General features: G+C 35.2%; 1 protein-coding gene across 21 annotated transcripts in view; it reads left to right on the forward strand.

The window, feature by feature from the left end:
• The window catches only part of ERC2 (ELKS/RAB6-interacting/CAST family member 2), a 523,782-nt gene that overhangs the window by 195,325 nt on the left and 313,020 nt on the right, over window positions 1-15,437 (forward strand). For all 21 annotated transcript variants that reach the window (XR_010834045.1, XM_048047550.2, XM_048047548.2 and 18 more), the window contains one exon: window positions 9,847-9,984. Coding sequence is in view for 20 of the 21 variants with exons in the window: in XM_048047550.2 (XP_047903507.2) it covers window positions 9,847-9,984 (138 nt within the window). In the remaining variant the exon portion in view is untranslated. The remainder of the gene's footprint in view (window positions 1-9,846; window positions 9,985-15,437) is intronic.

Below are 15,437 nucleotides of genomic sequence, written 5' to 3' on the forward strand. Positions count from 1 at the left end.
CTTCTCCAGGCTAAACAACCCCAGCTCCCTCAGCCGCTCCTCGTAAGACTTGTTCTCCAGACCCCTCACCAGCTTCGTTGCCCTTCTCTGGACTCTCTCGAGCACCTCCATGTCCTTCTTGTAGCGAGGGGCCCAAAGCTGAACACAGTACTCGAGGTGCGGCCTCACCAGAGCCGAGTACAGGGGGACAATCACCTCCCTAGACCTGCTGGCCACACTGCTTCTTATACAAGCCAGGATGCTGTTGGCTTTCTTGGCCACCTGAGCACACTGCTGGCTCATATTCAGCTGCCTATCAACCAGTATTCCCAGGTCCTTCTCCGCCAAGCAGCTTTCCAGCCACTCATCTCCCAGCCTGTAGCTCTGCTTGGGGTTGTTGCACCCCAGGTGCAGGACCCGGCACTTGGCCTTGTTGAACTTCATGCAGTTGACCTCAGCCCATCGGTCCAGCCTATCCAGATCCTCCTGCAGAGCCTTCCTTCCCTCGAGCAGATCAACACACGCACCTAACTTGGTGTCATCTGCAAACTTACTGAGGGTGCACTCAATCCCCTCATCCAGGTCATCGATAAAGAAATTAAAGAGGACCGGCCCCAGTACTGAGCCCTGGGGGACTCCACTAGTAACCAGCCTCCAACTGGATTTGGCTCCATTCACCACAACTCTTTGGGCCTGGCCATCCAGCCAGTTTTTAACCCAACAAAGCGTACGCCAGTCCAAGCCACGAGCAGCCAGTTTCTCGAGGAGAATGTTGTGGGAAACGGTGTCAAAAGCCTTACTGAAGTCAAGGTAGACCACATCCACAGCCTTCCCCTCATCCACCAAGCGCGTCACTTGGTCATAGGAGGAGATCAGGTTTGTCAAGCAGGACCTGCCCTTCATAAACCCATGCTGACTGGGCCTGATCGCCTGGTTGCCCTGCAAGTGCCGCGTGATGACACTCAAGATAATCTGCTCCATGAGCTTCCCTGGCACTGAGGTCAAACTAACAGGCCTATAGTTCCCCGGGTCTACCCTCCGGCCCTAACTTTCACATCTTCGTTGATCATATTCCTTTTCTTTCCATCTTTACAACCATGCTGTGATTGGTGATTGTTATGAGTGGACTATTAGATAGATGGACAGATGAAGTGAACATATAGGATTAAACTGCTTAGTAGCAAGAATGTTTTCTAGACCTCAAAATATCCCTGTGTTTCTTGATCAGTTGCTCCTTAGCACAGAGATTTCGTGTAAGCAAACCTCACAAAACACTTGTAAATAAATGAGTTCTTCTGTTTTACCCTTCCAGAATAATAATTAAGTATTGGGGACTTAAGGGACACGTCAGTTATTTTTTTCATTGGTGGATGGTAAAAGCTGTTAGAAATCATTGTCCAGACTTCATTGATGCTTTTTATTTTTATTTTTCCTCTTAAAAGACAATTATTTATATTTAAGAGTAGAAAAAATTGTATATGAAAATTTTAGCCATGTGAGATTGTCATAAGGGAAGAGGGTTAAGGGTGCTGTCTGGGGTGGATGGAAAAAAGTCAATTCCAATTGCTACCAAAATGGGAAGGAATGGACCTGGGTTGCTCACATGGGAAGTCCTGGAAGAATTCTCTGGAAGTTAAACTATGGGATAAAAGGTCTCTAAGGACCTATAGAGTACTAATAATCTAATAACAAGAAAGAAATTCTGCTTTTACCTACTTGGAAAATTCTGGCTAATGTGTGAATAATTTTTGAGTACCCTCCTAAGTATATAATTTTACTACAAATGATTTTACTAAGAAATCCCCTTTCCAAAAGGTACTTTAATTTGGTTTGTTCTGCTTGTTGAGGACTAACAACAGCTTCATATATGTTCATTATTATTTGTTCAATATACTCTGTATTGTCTGTCACGATAAGAAGCCAGGGCAGAAGCCATGTAATAGGCATAATTAAGCTGCCCATGATAAAATTCTGGGTAATCTACATTTATAGATAAAAACTGTAGATTATTGATCCACAGACCTGAACCAGATATTACTCACCATTTTTTTCAGCCTCTGCTGGAAAAAGAAAAAAACTCTTAATTGCCAGAAGAAAAAAAAGAAATGTATTATTATGAGAATAAATTAAACAGAAGCAAATAGATAAAGGAACGAGCTTAGGAAAGATCTGATCTGGGATTGCTGAAATGTTAGTTTTAAATACAGAGGAACATGGGTCTAATACTGACCTTGTACTTGAGTATGCTGCATAGCATTTGTATTTGTAAAAGAAGGTATTTAAATCATTGCTTTCAATTTTTGTTTCATATTCAACATCATAAAGAATTAGCCATGCATACTGCATTGCATATTTTTTAATCAGTGCATGCAGATGATAATCATATCTGATGTCCTGTTGACACTACTGTAATTGTACACAGCTTCATCGTTGTTGCTTGTGAACAAACAAAAACTGATTTGCCTTCTTTTCAGTGTTATTTCATGCCCGGTGCAAATAGGTAATATGTGCCTTGATTGTATCAATTCGTTTTTCCATTAACTTTTTATGTGGGTTAATTTGCAGTTTGCATCTGAATCCTTTCTTCAGTAAGTTAGTGTCAGTTTTTGCAGATTAACAAGAAATTGGAGAGAAAAACGTGAATGAATACTTTCATAAAATCTTGGATAGTGCTGGAATGGAAGTGGTCATGAGCGCCAAGCGAGCATTCTTCACTTTAGCTCAGAGTTTCAGCTTATTCACAATGCTTATTCTTAAAGAGTTTATTCTAGCCACTGAGCGAGGCAGACATCAAATTCTCATGCAGTCTTTCACAACTGTCTTTACATGGAGCCTTGCCTAACAAAATCAGTAGTACTTAGTATGGCATCCCAAGATTTGACATTCTTCTCTATGACATGGTAACCTTGGCTGACTTAATATGTCAGCGTTTATTGCAAGAGACGGCATAAACCCATGGGGTATAGTTTCTTCATGAGTTCTTGGTTGGCATTGTCAATTTTGTATAAGTTTAGTATTTTGGAAGTATAGAGAAAGGTGTGTCTAGCTAGAGAAAGCTAAGTTATTGGCTTGCGTTATTTTATTGGAGCTTTTTATACAAAACTGTTTTAAAAAGGTACTATATGCATTAATACAGTAAATGGTACAATGACATCTAACAACATTTAGAGAAAAACAAAGGTGAATTGATTTCCCAAAGAAAAATGTCATGTCACAAATAATTTGGTTTCATTTTTGGAATGATGTAGTATTTTATATTGCAGTGTTTCTAGGAAGACACGAATTAAAATTTGAAGCCGTATTTTGCTTAAATACTGTTCCTGGCCCTTTAAATCACTTCATGCTTTGTTAAAGTCAAGGTGGCGTGAAAATTGGCAACTTTAGACAAAGCAAAAGGGAAGGTGATATTAGGTAAAATGGGCACTACGTGGTTCTTAATAACATAAATGTGGTTTAAACAAGTATTTGATGTTATAAAAATAATGAATAACCATAATAAATTTTCAAACCATGATGTTAATCTGATCAGCTGTGTAATCGTAATGGAAAAAAACTTAATGAGCTTGAAGATGCAGAAAATACATTGTGTAGAAATACCAGCACTTTGGAGGGAAAAAAAGCAAGTGTACTTCGGGAAGAAATATTCTGTTAAATTTTTTTTCTGGTTTCTTATAATGGTTTTGCATCTTTTCAGTTTAAGCTTGTGAAGCAGAGCAAAATTCTGAAGGACTATTTAATTACTTTCCTGCCTGGATTGTGCAAGTGGGGAAGGTAGCAGCACCAGGGTGATTACCAGATCATGCCACTTCTCTATTGCTCCTGTCATCAGGTTACTGTGAGAGCTGATGGCTGAAGCAGTGTGTGATTCATTAGCTTCTTTGGGATGGTCGCTGTGCTTTGCTACTTTGAGCTGTAGTCCTGAAGGTAGTGTTAAAGAAGTGAAAGAACTATTCAGACTGGTCAATCATTCATGAAGTCCTTACAAACCCATTGATTTGGAGACTTTCTCCTTGGGTTCCACCCTAACCAAGGCTGGAAATGTGCTACTTCTCCAAACTTATCACCTAAAGTGATTATCTGAAAGCTTGACTGGGTTCTTTTTTTTCTTTTTTTTTTCTTTCTACATTTCTGTGTCAGATGAGGTAATGTATGCTAAAAGGTAACACAAAAGTTATGGACAGCTTTACAAGAAATACCATTGCTGTGTCTGATTTAGTAATTCACTATCATATTGAGAATGTAGGACTGAACCGATCTTTGGGCTAAGATCTCTGATGTTTAAGGAAATATCTTGTGGGACAAAATAATGAAGAAATATAAAGCTAAAAGATACTATTGATCCATGTGATATTTTGTAATCTGAAGTTATCACGATGGGACTGCTACTCCAATTTGGAGAATATAAGTTTGGAAGACAGTAAAAGGAAGCTTTATTCTACTGAGAAATAATCAAGAATTTTGATAGTTACTGAAGCTGCTTATGAAATCCAAGAGTATTTTAGCATGTAATGATAAGCTTAGCAAGCCTTTTTCCAATTACCTTGTTAAACCCAAAGATTAGCGTAAAATTTGTACTTCAGCAAATAAGTTTCAAGCAAGTTTTAAGGATTTTAATATTATAACTTCTCAATAGCACATTCATGTTTGGAACCTACACGTCTATGTATTTTGACTTTTGAAATAAAATTCTCCAAATACTTATCTGTCTACTGTCTATTTACCTATTTTCCTATTTAAAAGGAAAAACCCAAGTAGAAGGTAGCAATATGGAAGCACTGGTGGGGCATCTCTTTCTGACAGTTCTGCATTGTCAAACTGTTGAAGCAAAGATGTCTCCTCAATGAGCTCATTTTGTTAATTGAAATCATACTGAAAATGAATAAATATGTTTGGGTCATATCATGAATGTCAGTGTAAAACTATGGAACCAAAGGTCCCCCCCACACCCCTGCCCAAGGTGAAAATTCAAATAGTTGCTTTTGAACTTGTTAATGTAGTTTTTGAAATACTCTGAACAACATGATATTTAATAACTACACATCATTGGGTAAAAATTTCTGACAGCAAATATATAGTGCTTTCCAAGAACTATTCACATGTCTATTGTGCTTTCAGTAGTAGTATTTTTATAGGTATGGTAGAGAAAAATAATTTTTTTTTTTCGTTCTAACTGGTCATTCAGGCTAAAGATGCGTGTTTCATTAGAAATAATGCATGGAGAAATGCACACAAAAATAAGCGGAGGTATTAGGATGTCTGTAGATGCATTTCTTGTACTGAGTCGCTACCAAAGCTGGTTTTACATTCTGGAATACACTGAGATGTGTCTGACAAGAAGTATTTGCATTATGAGACAGAACATTTGCCATGAGTCATACCAATAAAAAAAATTGCATGTAAGTAGACATTTAGAGTATTTGCATTTGATTTGCATTGATCCTTATCATTTTTTAGTTTAGATTAATAGGTATGGGTTTGTTTTGTCTTCTGTTATGTATGTCCAGGAGGGAGCAGCTACGATCTGAAAATAAATACTATTATACTAAATAATACTATAATACTATATATACTAAAATAATACTGCTCATGTTGGATGAATGCTTTTGTTTATTAAAACATTTTTTTTTCTTGTAATTCCATTAACTGTTTATCATACAATGTTAATGATTTGGAAATTACTCAATAGAATTTATTTTCCTAAAATAATAAGATTTTTTTTTTGTAAATAATGAAAATGATATATGCAAAAGCTTAGTTTCCTTCCCTGTGTTTGAATTTTAAATGAAACTAATTTTATTGATCTACTTCACTGGAACAGACGTGATGTTTGTTGTAATATGAAACAAATTTCACAGAGCTCTGTCCAGAGAAACTTAGAATTTAGCAAAATGAGTTTTAGAATTAAAAATGCCAGTGTTAAAATGCCAGTGTTGCAAAGTATTTGTTGTCTAAGTTATTGAAAACTCAGAAATTTTCAAGAGAGAAAAAAATACAGAAAGCTAAGTTTAAGTATATGGCTTTACAATTTCGCTAGCTGGGCCCAGGAAGTCTCTGATATACTCTGTCTTAAAGTCCTACATTTTAAGGCATATCTCTAAAGGCAAGTCGTTATAGCATGGGACACTTTCTCAGATTATTTAATTTTCTTGCACATTCCAGTGTACAGTACCTTAATCTGGATAATGAAAGTAATTTTCTTTCAAGAACTTGGTTTACTGTAGAGTTCTGAAGCCTGTCTGTGCATGAGATTTAATTTAATCCCTCGAGCATTTAAGAAGCATGCCTGAGACTGTCGTCCAAAAGTGGCAAGATTAGCACTTGCTGTTTATTGACAGAGTGTCCCATAGGAAAGACATTTATCTGTCAGGATATTGTTTTTCCAAACAGAAATAATGTCTGTTTTATGCTCTGGGAATATATGCACTTTGTGAAGTACAGAAAGAATGGAGTGCAATGCCTTTTCATGTAGCTCATGGTACAGGGACACACCAGTTTACACAGGTAAAAATTACATGTTGACAAAACTACATAGGAACTCATTTGCTATCAGATAAGAATATAAATGGTTGAGGATTAAGAAAGTCATAACAGTCCTTGTCATAAAATGAATGCTCAAAAACTATAAATCAGCAGTAAAATCATATTCTTATGCCTGTGCTCAATGCATATTAGGTGACAGTGTTTACCAGGGGGTTTATTTTGTTCTTTCTTGGTTTAAGAAAAAAAGGTTGGGGGGAAGAACTCAATCATATTTTGTGTTCCAAGATTTTAGCATCTGAGACTGCTCAATCTCTGGCTCTTCTAATCTTTTTGAGAGATCTTTGTGATTAACTAGTCATAAAATTTGGTCTGCATTAGCAGATCTTTACTAATCTTGTGCCCATCCCAACAAACAAAAACTCTGTGGTACTGATTCTCTTTTCACAGCGTGGTCCTGTTCCTGTCAATGCATTTTCTTTGGATTTATATAGCACAAATAGAAGAATAATCAGATCCTTTCCTCTTGTTTTATCTCTAGACTATGCATCAAATGACTTCTTTTAAAGCAGTTGTGATTCAGTGGGGATGTTTTTAATTTGCTGCCTGTTCTCTTTACCTCTGAGAAAAGAATTTTGTAAATGCTGAATAATTTTAGAACATGTTTTCTTGGTTAAGAGTTGGATCATATTTTAAATTAGTTTTAAGAGGAAGGAAATCGTGTAAATGCTGTGGAATTCAGATAAGCACTGTGCATAGGAAATAAGTACTTTAATTTAGGGTGCCTAGAATTGGTAGGTCAAGCTGATGATAATAAAGAACCAGATCTTAACTTTGTTTGAAAAAACATGTAATCAATATTCACTCTTCTTTGTTATTTCCTCTTTGCTTGAGATTTTATTTTGGTTAAGATGAAGTGTGCAATTCCTTAGATATTCCACTGGGTGTCATGAGGCAGTTGTTAGAATCATTAATACTTGTATGAAAGTAAAGAAAGAAACACAGTGTGCAGTCTGCTGAATGCCAGCTAATGTAATTTTAGATGTGACTAATACACATGCCATAAAATAAAAAGTTCTTAACTCATTAACACATGTATCTTATTTCTGTATCTTTATAAAACATACACAGGAAGAAAAATATTACTAGAGATCATTTACAAGAGCTATTCTATGCCAGGTCTTCAAAACCTTTCTATATATATCTTAGTGTTTTATAGCTTACAGAACAAGTGGAATTTTTTGCCCATAGTAGTAATCTGATGTACCAAGCCATGTATGTAAATATTAATAATAAAAACACAATATTTAAATTTATCATATTTATACTGATATAAAGACTTTCTAATTGGAAAGTGCTCCTTCAAATATACTCTCAAATTTTATTATAATTTTGTTTTCCTTTGATTTCTCTTTAAATTTACATTTATTTAAACTTTATACAATGTACAAAGCTGTACTCTGGATTTTATAATTTGTTAATTATAGATCTATATGATAAAACTTAAGTTCAGCCTTTTTTTTCCTGCATATGTACAACATTGGAACAGAGGTGGAGAATTTTACCAAAGTAAAGCCCAAATTAAAGTGGTTTTGATTACAGTGATAGATTTTTATCATTTTTTTTGCACATGGGGACCAAATTTTTTTTATGGTCTTAATTGTTAAATTCTATGGAGCTACTCATGCATAGAATTCATCTTCAGATTTGTAACAGAATGTTTAAATCTGGCTTAAAAATAATTATGAAAGATCCTGCCTAAGTTAAAGTTTGAATTGCTTTAAATGGAAATGATGCTGGCCATGAGAAAAATTACATTTTTTGATGAAAGGAACAGCAAACTTCATGAGGCTTCATAGTATTTTATGTAATGTCTATTTTTTTCTGTAAGACTAAATTGAGTATATCTGACTTTTTTCAGTTTTATCTTTTTTTTTTCCTCCTTCATAATAACTGTACATTAACAAATTATGGTTTTTATCTAATCTTTGGCATCTGCAGGACATAGGAAGTTTGCATTTACTGAACAGTTTTTTTCTTGTTCTTTAAGACTGGGTGATTAGGATTACTGTAAGAATATTGTACACTGCTTATAAGAATGAAGACAGTCATTTATCTTCAGTTATGCTATTCCCTAGAATTTAAAGTCTCTGTATTTAAACACTTTAACAGATTTAGGGACCCAGGAGTTGGACTTGATGATCCTTGTGGGTCCCTTCTAACTCCGATATTCTCTGATTCTGTGAAACAGTCAATATGTGGTCAACTTTATGCACATAAGTGCATAGGTACCATCAGGGACAGGAAGCCTGCAGTGATTGCTTGGCTTATCTAGAGTGTGTTATGGAAAAATATGGATTTTATTAAAATGTCTAAAATATATTGGGTACCATTTTTGGTGCCTTCCTTAGTTGGACCTCCCTGTGCCTCTGGAAGCCCAGAGGTTCAGTCTTGGTATCTGACGAGTGTGAAGATGTTCAGCATCTACACTACTCCCCAACTTCTAATAACACTTCCCCATCTAAACTGCTCTGTACCTCAAGTAAGAGTGAAAGGGCAGGAGTTTTTTGTTTGTTTGTTTTTATGTAGCTCTCAGTAACTATCAACTGGTACTATCGCGATCTCTGTCCAGATGAGTTTCTTTTACAGCAGAGCATCGTGGAGGAAGAGGTTGTTAGAAAAGTAGGTTATCATCTTTCCTCTTTCTCAGTTTGTGGCTCACTGAACTTGCTTTGCCTCTCTCTTTGTCCTTATTGTAATTAGAATTATCTAAAGGGGCCATTCCACGCATACTTTGAATTACTGAGATAATGCAGTACCTTTAACTAAAGTGATTAATATCAGAAAATATTTAAATAGTATAATAGCTGACTGCACTGAGATTTTATTTCATTTAATAGAAAATACCATTAAAGAAAATAAGGGCAGATGATGATAGGACAAGGGGGAATGGTTTTGAACTAAAAGGGAAGATGTAGATTAGATGTTAGAAGGAAATTCTCACTCACAGGGTGGTGAGGCACTGGCATAGGCTGCCCAGAGAAGCTGTGGATGCCCCATCCCTGGAGGTGTTCAAGGCCAGGTTAGATGAGGTCCTGGGCAGCCTGATCTAGTGGGAGGTGTCCCTGCCCAGGGTGGGGGAGGTTGGAACTAGGTGGTCTTTAAGGTCTCTGCCAACTCATATGATTCTATGATTTTGTGGCAAAGGAAAACAAGACAAGACAGAAGTTAAAAAAATGTTCACATTACATCGTGTAGAAACCTAGTAGTATATTGTGGCATGTGTATTTTATGTATAATGTGAATACATTCAGTTGATCCTATCACCCAAGTCGCTGTTTAAATGCTAACACAAGGTTGATGAATATTATGATCTGGTTTTATTTTCAGATTGAAAATCTACAGGAGCAACTTAGGGACAAAGACAAACAACTAACTAATCTAAAAGACAGAGTGAAGTCATTGCAGACGGATTCTAGTAACACAGACACAGCACTAGCGACCTTAGAAGAAGCACTATCAGAAAAGGTAATGTTTTCTTGTGCAACAGTGTTATGTGCTGCTCCTGTGGGTGAAGCATGTCCAGAAAATGTCTTTTTAAGTTGGTCCGGCATCTGCAACACAACCTATGGGCCTTGCCAGGAAAGCAGGTGGCTCTGTTCTGGCACAATGGGCAAAGAGTGTTTCCTGACTAATGAACTCAAAAAGGATTCTGAGGTACCAACGGATGTCCTTTTAAATGAGGATGAAGTAATCAGCCCAGGACGTGGGAAGATTTTTCCCTTAGTAGAAGGTTGGTAGTGGTTGTTCCCCACATGAACAGAAAGACGTGGACACCTGACTGAAAGAAGGGAGATTTTGGGGTATTTTAAGGGCTTTGTGATCTTGATTATCTTGTTCTTTTGCCTGTTAAACAGAGCCAAACTGAAGAGCCATCACTGACAGCACCAACTGTTTGGCTTGTTCTCAGCTCTATCAGTTTACTACACTTAAATTATAGGAGAAACCAAGCAGACAAACTGGAGAATTACATTTCTTTTCACCCTTTAAAAACATGCTTTTAATTTGAAAATTCCAAAGCTGGAGGGATAAATCTGGCGTATTTAAGCTAATGGCAACATTCCCACCAATTTCAGCAAGTTCAGGATTTTTCTACTGGTTAACTTTGAATAGGAGGTAATCCAAATGAATTTGTGCCAAAAAAAAAAATAGTATAAATATTCACTTTTTGTGCCTAACAGATTTCAGTAGATTTCAGTATATATCACTTTAATGTACACAGGTGAACACAACTAATTAAAATATTATGTGCCATTCTGCAGTGCCTAATCTGCTGAAGGCATTTATGGCTCTATGTGCATTTAAAATGCCACTGTGGTGTTGGCACTATTACCTAAAATGCTAATGTTAAATTTTTGATTTCTTTGTACGTTTAATCACCTTATATTTGTTTGGTCAACAGTGTGTGTGGGGGGGGTTGGAAGCTTGGCATTATTTCCGTTACTTTTATGGATAACTTTTTCAGTAAGCTTACAGAATTTATGCAGGAAAGTAAGTACATGCATATTGTTAATGTCTTTCACTGCTAATTTGGACACTTCACCAATCTCACAGCATATCATTAAAAAAAAAATAAGTTACTTATTAATCTGTTTTTCTACAAGTAAACTATAATCTTTTAATTAGTCTAAGTTGTCACTTTCCCAGTACTCCCAGGGAGGCAGCGAAGAGTTTAAAACAGTCCTTTAACCATTGTGCTATTGGTGTTAGTACAGAAAGTAGAGTGAAACTTGACAGTTCTCCTGTGCAGTTAAGCATGGAGCACATCATCAAAAGCCAAAGCTGTCTTGTACCCCATATTCTGCCTCAGCTGCAGAAGACAATGCAGTTGAATAGATCATGTATAGTCTACTTCTCACTACCAGAAATAGAAAAAGTAAAGAATTACTGCATTAAAACTGAATGCAAACTAGTGAATGGTGGCAATGAAGTGTTCTCATGCCTTTTTATACTAGTAGCATTCTAAAATCTGTTGAAATAAATGTAAAAGTTTAAAACTAAAATATTCTATTAATCTCAGACATACAAACTAAAATTTCACTAAACCCAAGATGCATTATTCCTCAATATAGCAATGAGGACTTGTCCCAGAGATTGTTAAAAAATTGTGCTGTTGAGTTTCTTTCCATATGTTAAAAGTCAAAATGTGACACTTGAGATCCTGATGTTATGGAAATTCTGTGACAAGCTTTATTTCAGATTGCTGTAGTAAAGATGCAAAATCTGTTAACTGATGCTAGTTTTAATGTTTTGGAAAAGCTAGATGAACTTTGAATTCTAGATCCTGATTTTTTTTTTTTTTTTTTTTTTTTTGCAACTCAAGTCTCCCTCATTTGGAATTACATGGATATATATGAGCTGACACTTTTTCAGAGAATCAGTGTGATTAGTGGTTTTTCCAAGTGGAATTGATTAGAACTCGCATGGAGTCATTAAGGCTGAATTCTGTACAGAGTAGTCACTTGCTTAAGTAATATCAGCTGAGAATGGCATCTTTCCTGCAGTATTTGCAGGCTACTCCATGGTGCATGTTCAGTGAATAGTATGGATTGTTTTCCTCTGCCGCAGAAACTTCTGTCTTTTTGCAGCTGATGAGGACAATGGTATCTGTTTTAAGACAATGCTTTTGAGTAATGGCATGAAGCTGAATTGTGCTGTGGTGTCTGATGACTGTTTCAATCACTTATGATTTGTTGTCATTGTAAGCTTGTAAGTTTCATGAAGGCCATGCTTTCAAGGGTAGGTTTTTCAGTCTTAAAAGTGCTCTCTGAGACATCTTTTTTTTTTAGGTACTTATACATTGAAAGAAGCCAATAGATGTCTTCAAGAAGTTCCAAATGAACTATTATGCCTAGCTTTCTTGTGTCTTCTGGCAGCTATATACCTTGGCTGTTTCTCTTTACACAGGTGTTTCATTCCTAATTGTGTCCAGTTTTCCAATTTATCCTAGCTGCTCTCATTGGCAGATTTTTCTTATCCCGATTTCTGTCTGCAGTACAGTTCTTCAAACTGTCAGACTTCATCAGGTTATTAACTATTTCCACTGGCACTACTGGTAGAAATGTGGAATAGGTTTTTGCCCAAATGGGACAAAAACATTTAGAGGTAGTTTTTTAGTAATAAATGAATTTGACAAGTGTAAGTACTTTTATCAATTTAAATTTATAATGCTGTCAAGCGAGGATGCTGCTGTCATTCAAGAATACCCGATTTCCATGGCAGTACAATGGTTGACAAATTTATATACCCCTTATTATTTATAGTTTAAATACCATATGAGCTAATGCTCCTCCCACTCAGCTACATCATCTCTGATGTTAAGCATGGTTTTTGGCTTTACCTTAATTCTTTATCAATTCAATAGTTGTTAGAATTTTATTTAAAAAATAAAAATCCAAGAGCATCATGGGAAGCTCTTTTAAAATAGTGATGAAAATTAGTTCAATTAACCACAATTCATGAAAATTAAATTTAGTTGCTTTTCTTAGTTACTATGGGAAGAGATAAATATTACAACAGAATCATATAATGAGATTAAGTTACAAAGCTCTTTTTAAAAGTTCCAAAACTGAAATGTTTGAGCATTTATATTTTTCTTGTGTTGCTTTTCAAAATACTCAGACTGAGATTTAGGCTCTGAATTAGAAAATAGGGCTTCTAATTCTTCATGGGAAGTAGATTTTTCCAAGTTTTTTCTCGGATTTTCTTTTTCTTTCAAATTTAGTGATTAGGTGGCTTGATAACACTAAATGAGTAATAATTATAGACATATAAAAACCATCAAAATTTACAGTAACAGACCCATTTTAATCATTTTATTTTTCAGGCAATATTGCTGATAACATTTGTTTCCTTGTCAGGAATCAGAAATGAACCAACAGAACTTTAGTCACTGTTGAGCACATTTTAGACCTAAACTGAAAAATGTGCTCATTCAATTCCTTACCTGTAAGCATGGACACTCTACTAGGTGCTGAAAATTCTTAACAGTGATGGAGGTTACATTGCAATAAACCAAAAATAAGTTTACTCCTATTAAAAAAAGTTTGAACATCAGAATATGCAAAACTGCTATCAGTTCCCTTGATGCTTTAACAAGAAACTTTTCAAAGAATATCTCAGCTCTTGCACTGGTCCAAAGCAGCTCAAGAGGTTGCTTTCATGAAGCTGATATTTATAAAGTTGGTCCTACTGTAGCAGCATACAGCAGATAAGCAATTGAGTATGCCTGATAATAGAGCTATATGCTGCGGCAATTCAGTTCCTGCTCCTGTGATAAAGTGCAAATAGATTAGACCTGTGAGGTCCTAGATTAGTGCATAGGAAAGCTCGCCAATGCAAATAAGACTGAAACAAGAACACATTGTTGGGATTTCTGTAAGCTAGCTGTTAATCAAGTAAAACATGGTATATTAGGGCCTTTTAACACATGTTTTTGACATTTAGCCCTATGCAGCTGACAGGCAAATTAGTCTTCTTTTGTGATTGACTGAGGGAAAAATTTATACTGTTTTATTAATAAAATGAAATAATAGAATGTTTAATTTGTTATAGCAGAAAATATCACATAGGTAAGTAAATCTTTAGGATGGAACCAGTGTTGAACTAAGTATAAAAATAACTACGTATATTCTGAATAGCTATTAAACTATTCCACTTAGTGGAGACTGGAATTTTAACATTAATATTTAAAGTATTAAGAAGTTATATTATTTCTTCTTAGGAATAACTGACTTATTTAATATCCCATATCTTTTTTTTTTTCATATCATATAGTGCAAAGGCTAGCTAAAAGTAAAATTACATTCGCTGGTTTGTCATTTGTGTAATGCTCAACAATGTTGCTGTTCAACTGCCTTCATTCTACATGAACACATTTCTACATGAAGTCCTGCCAGGTATAAGTCAGAGGGCTGTATGAAACCTGGCATCATTCACCTTCATAGTTTTAGGTATCTCTGTGAAAGCAAGTTGGAAATTTTTAATTACACAGAACCAGATGGTTTTGGCTATATCATTTAATTCTTTTTTAAAAAAAATTTTGTACCATGTGAAGTGGAATGTAGTATGCCATCAATTTATATTTCTTTCTGAATGACATGAATAGGGCTATGAGTGTCATATGTGGTAGTCTTTACTTTTTTATGTGAAGACTCTTACAGTCACACTAGTTCTGTAATAGGCATATTCAATAGCTAAAGTGCACGAAAGGAGTCCCTGTTGCCAGTGGAATACTAGATACGGAATGAAAATAGTTTTGTGAACTTCCAGCTTTTTAATAAGTGTTTCCTCAGGAATTCAGTAGCAAATAATAACTATATCATATTCTTAATACAAGATAAGTCAGTATAGTGGTGATTGTATTTCAATATCTAAGAGATTCCAGATACATATATTTGCAAACTCAAACATAACTGTTTAGTAAAGACCTTCATCTGATTGTTTAAAAACTCCTAATAATATTTAACATTATAAAATGTTGTGTGATGTGGTTTTTTTATTCCAATTATTGGTAAAACAAAGTGTTACAGCTGGAAGCCAATGTTATATAACTGGAAGGAAAAAAAATCATTTATCAGAGGAACATAAATGTTTGAATTGGCTCTATAAGGAAGATATTTGAAATAGAACACATTTTGCATTTTAGTCTACCTTCACATACAGTAATAGATTAGTCATTTAGCAAACATCTATATACTCCATTAATACTCCACATCTGCTTTTGATATTTGATCTTAACAGCTCACATTACATAATCTATGTTGCATAGTAATTTGTTTACTATATAGACATAACACAAAAGTTTATTTTTAAATATTTAAAATAAAAGTAAAGAACTATAAAAATTAAAATTGAACTTAAAAGTCTAGTATGTTTAATTGAAAATACAGAGGGGTCTGCAGTTATCTTTCTAATAAACA

This window comes from Anser cygnoides, chromosome 10 (genome assembly GCF_040182565.1).
Source record: "Anser cygnoides isolate HZ-2024a breed goose chromosome 10, Taihu_goose_T2T_genome, whole genome shotgun sequence".
Taxonomy (NCBI): Eukaryota; Metazoa; Chordata; class Aves; order Anseriformes; family Anatidae; genus Anser; species Anser cygnoides.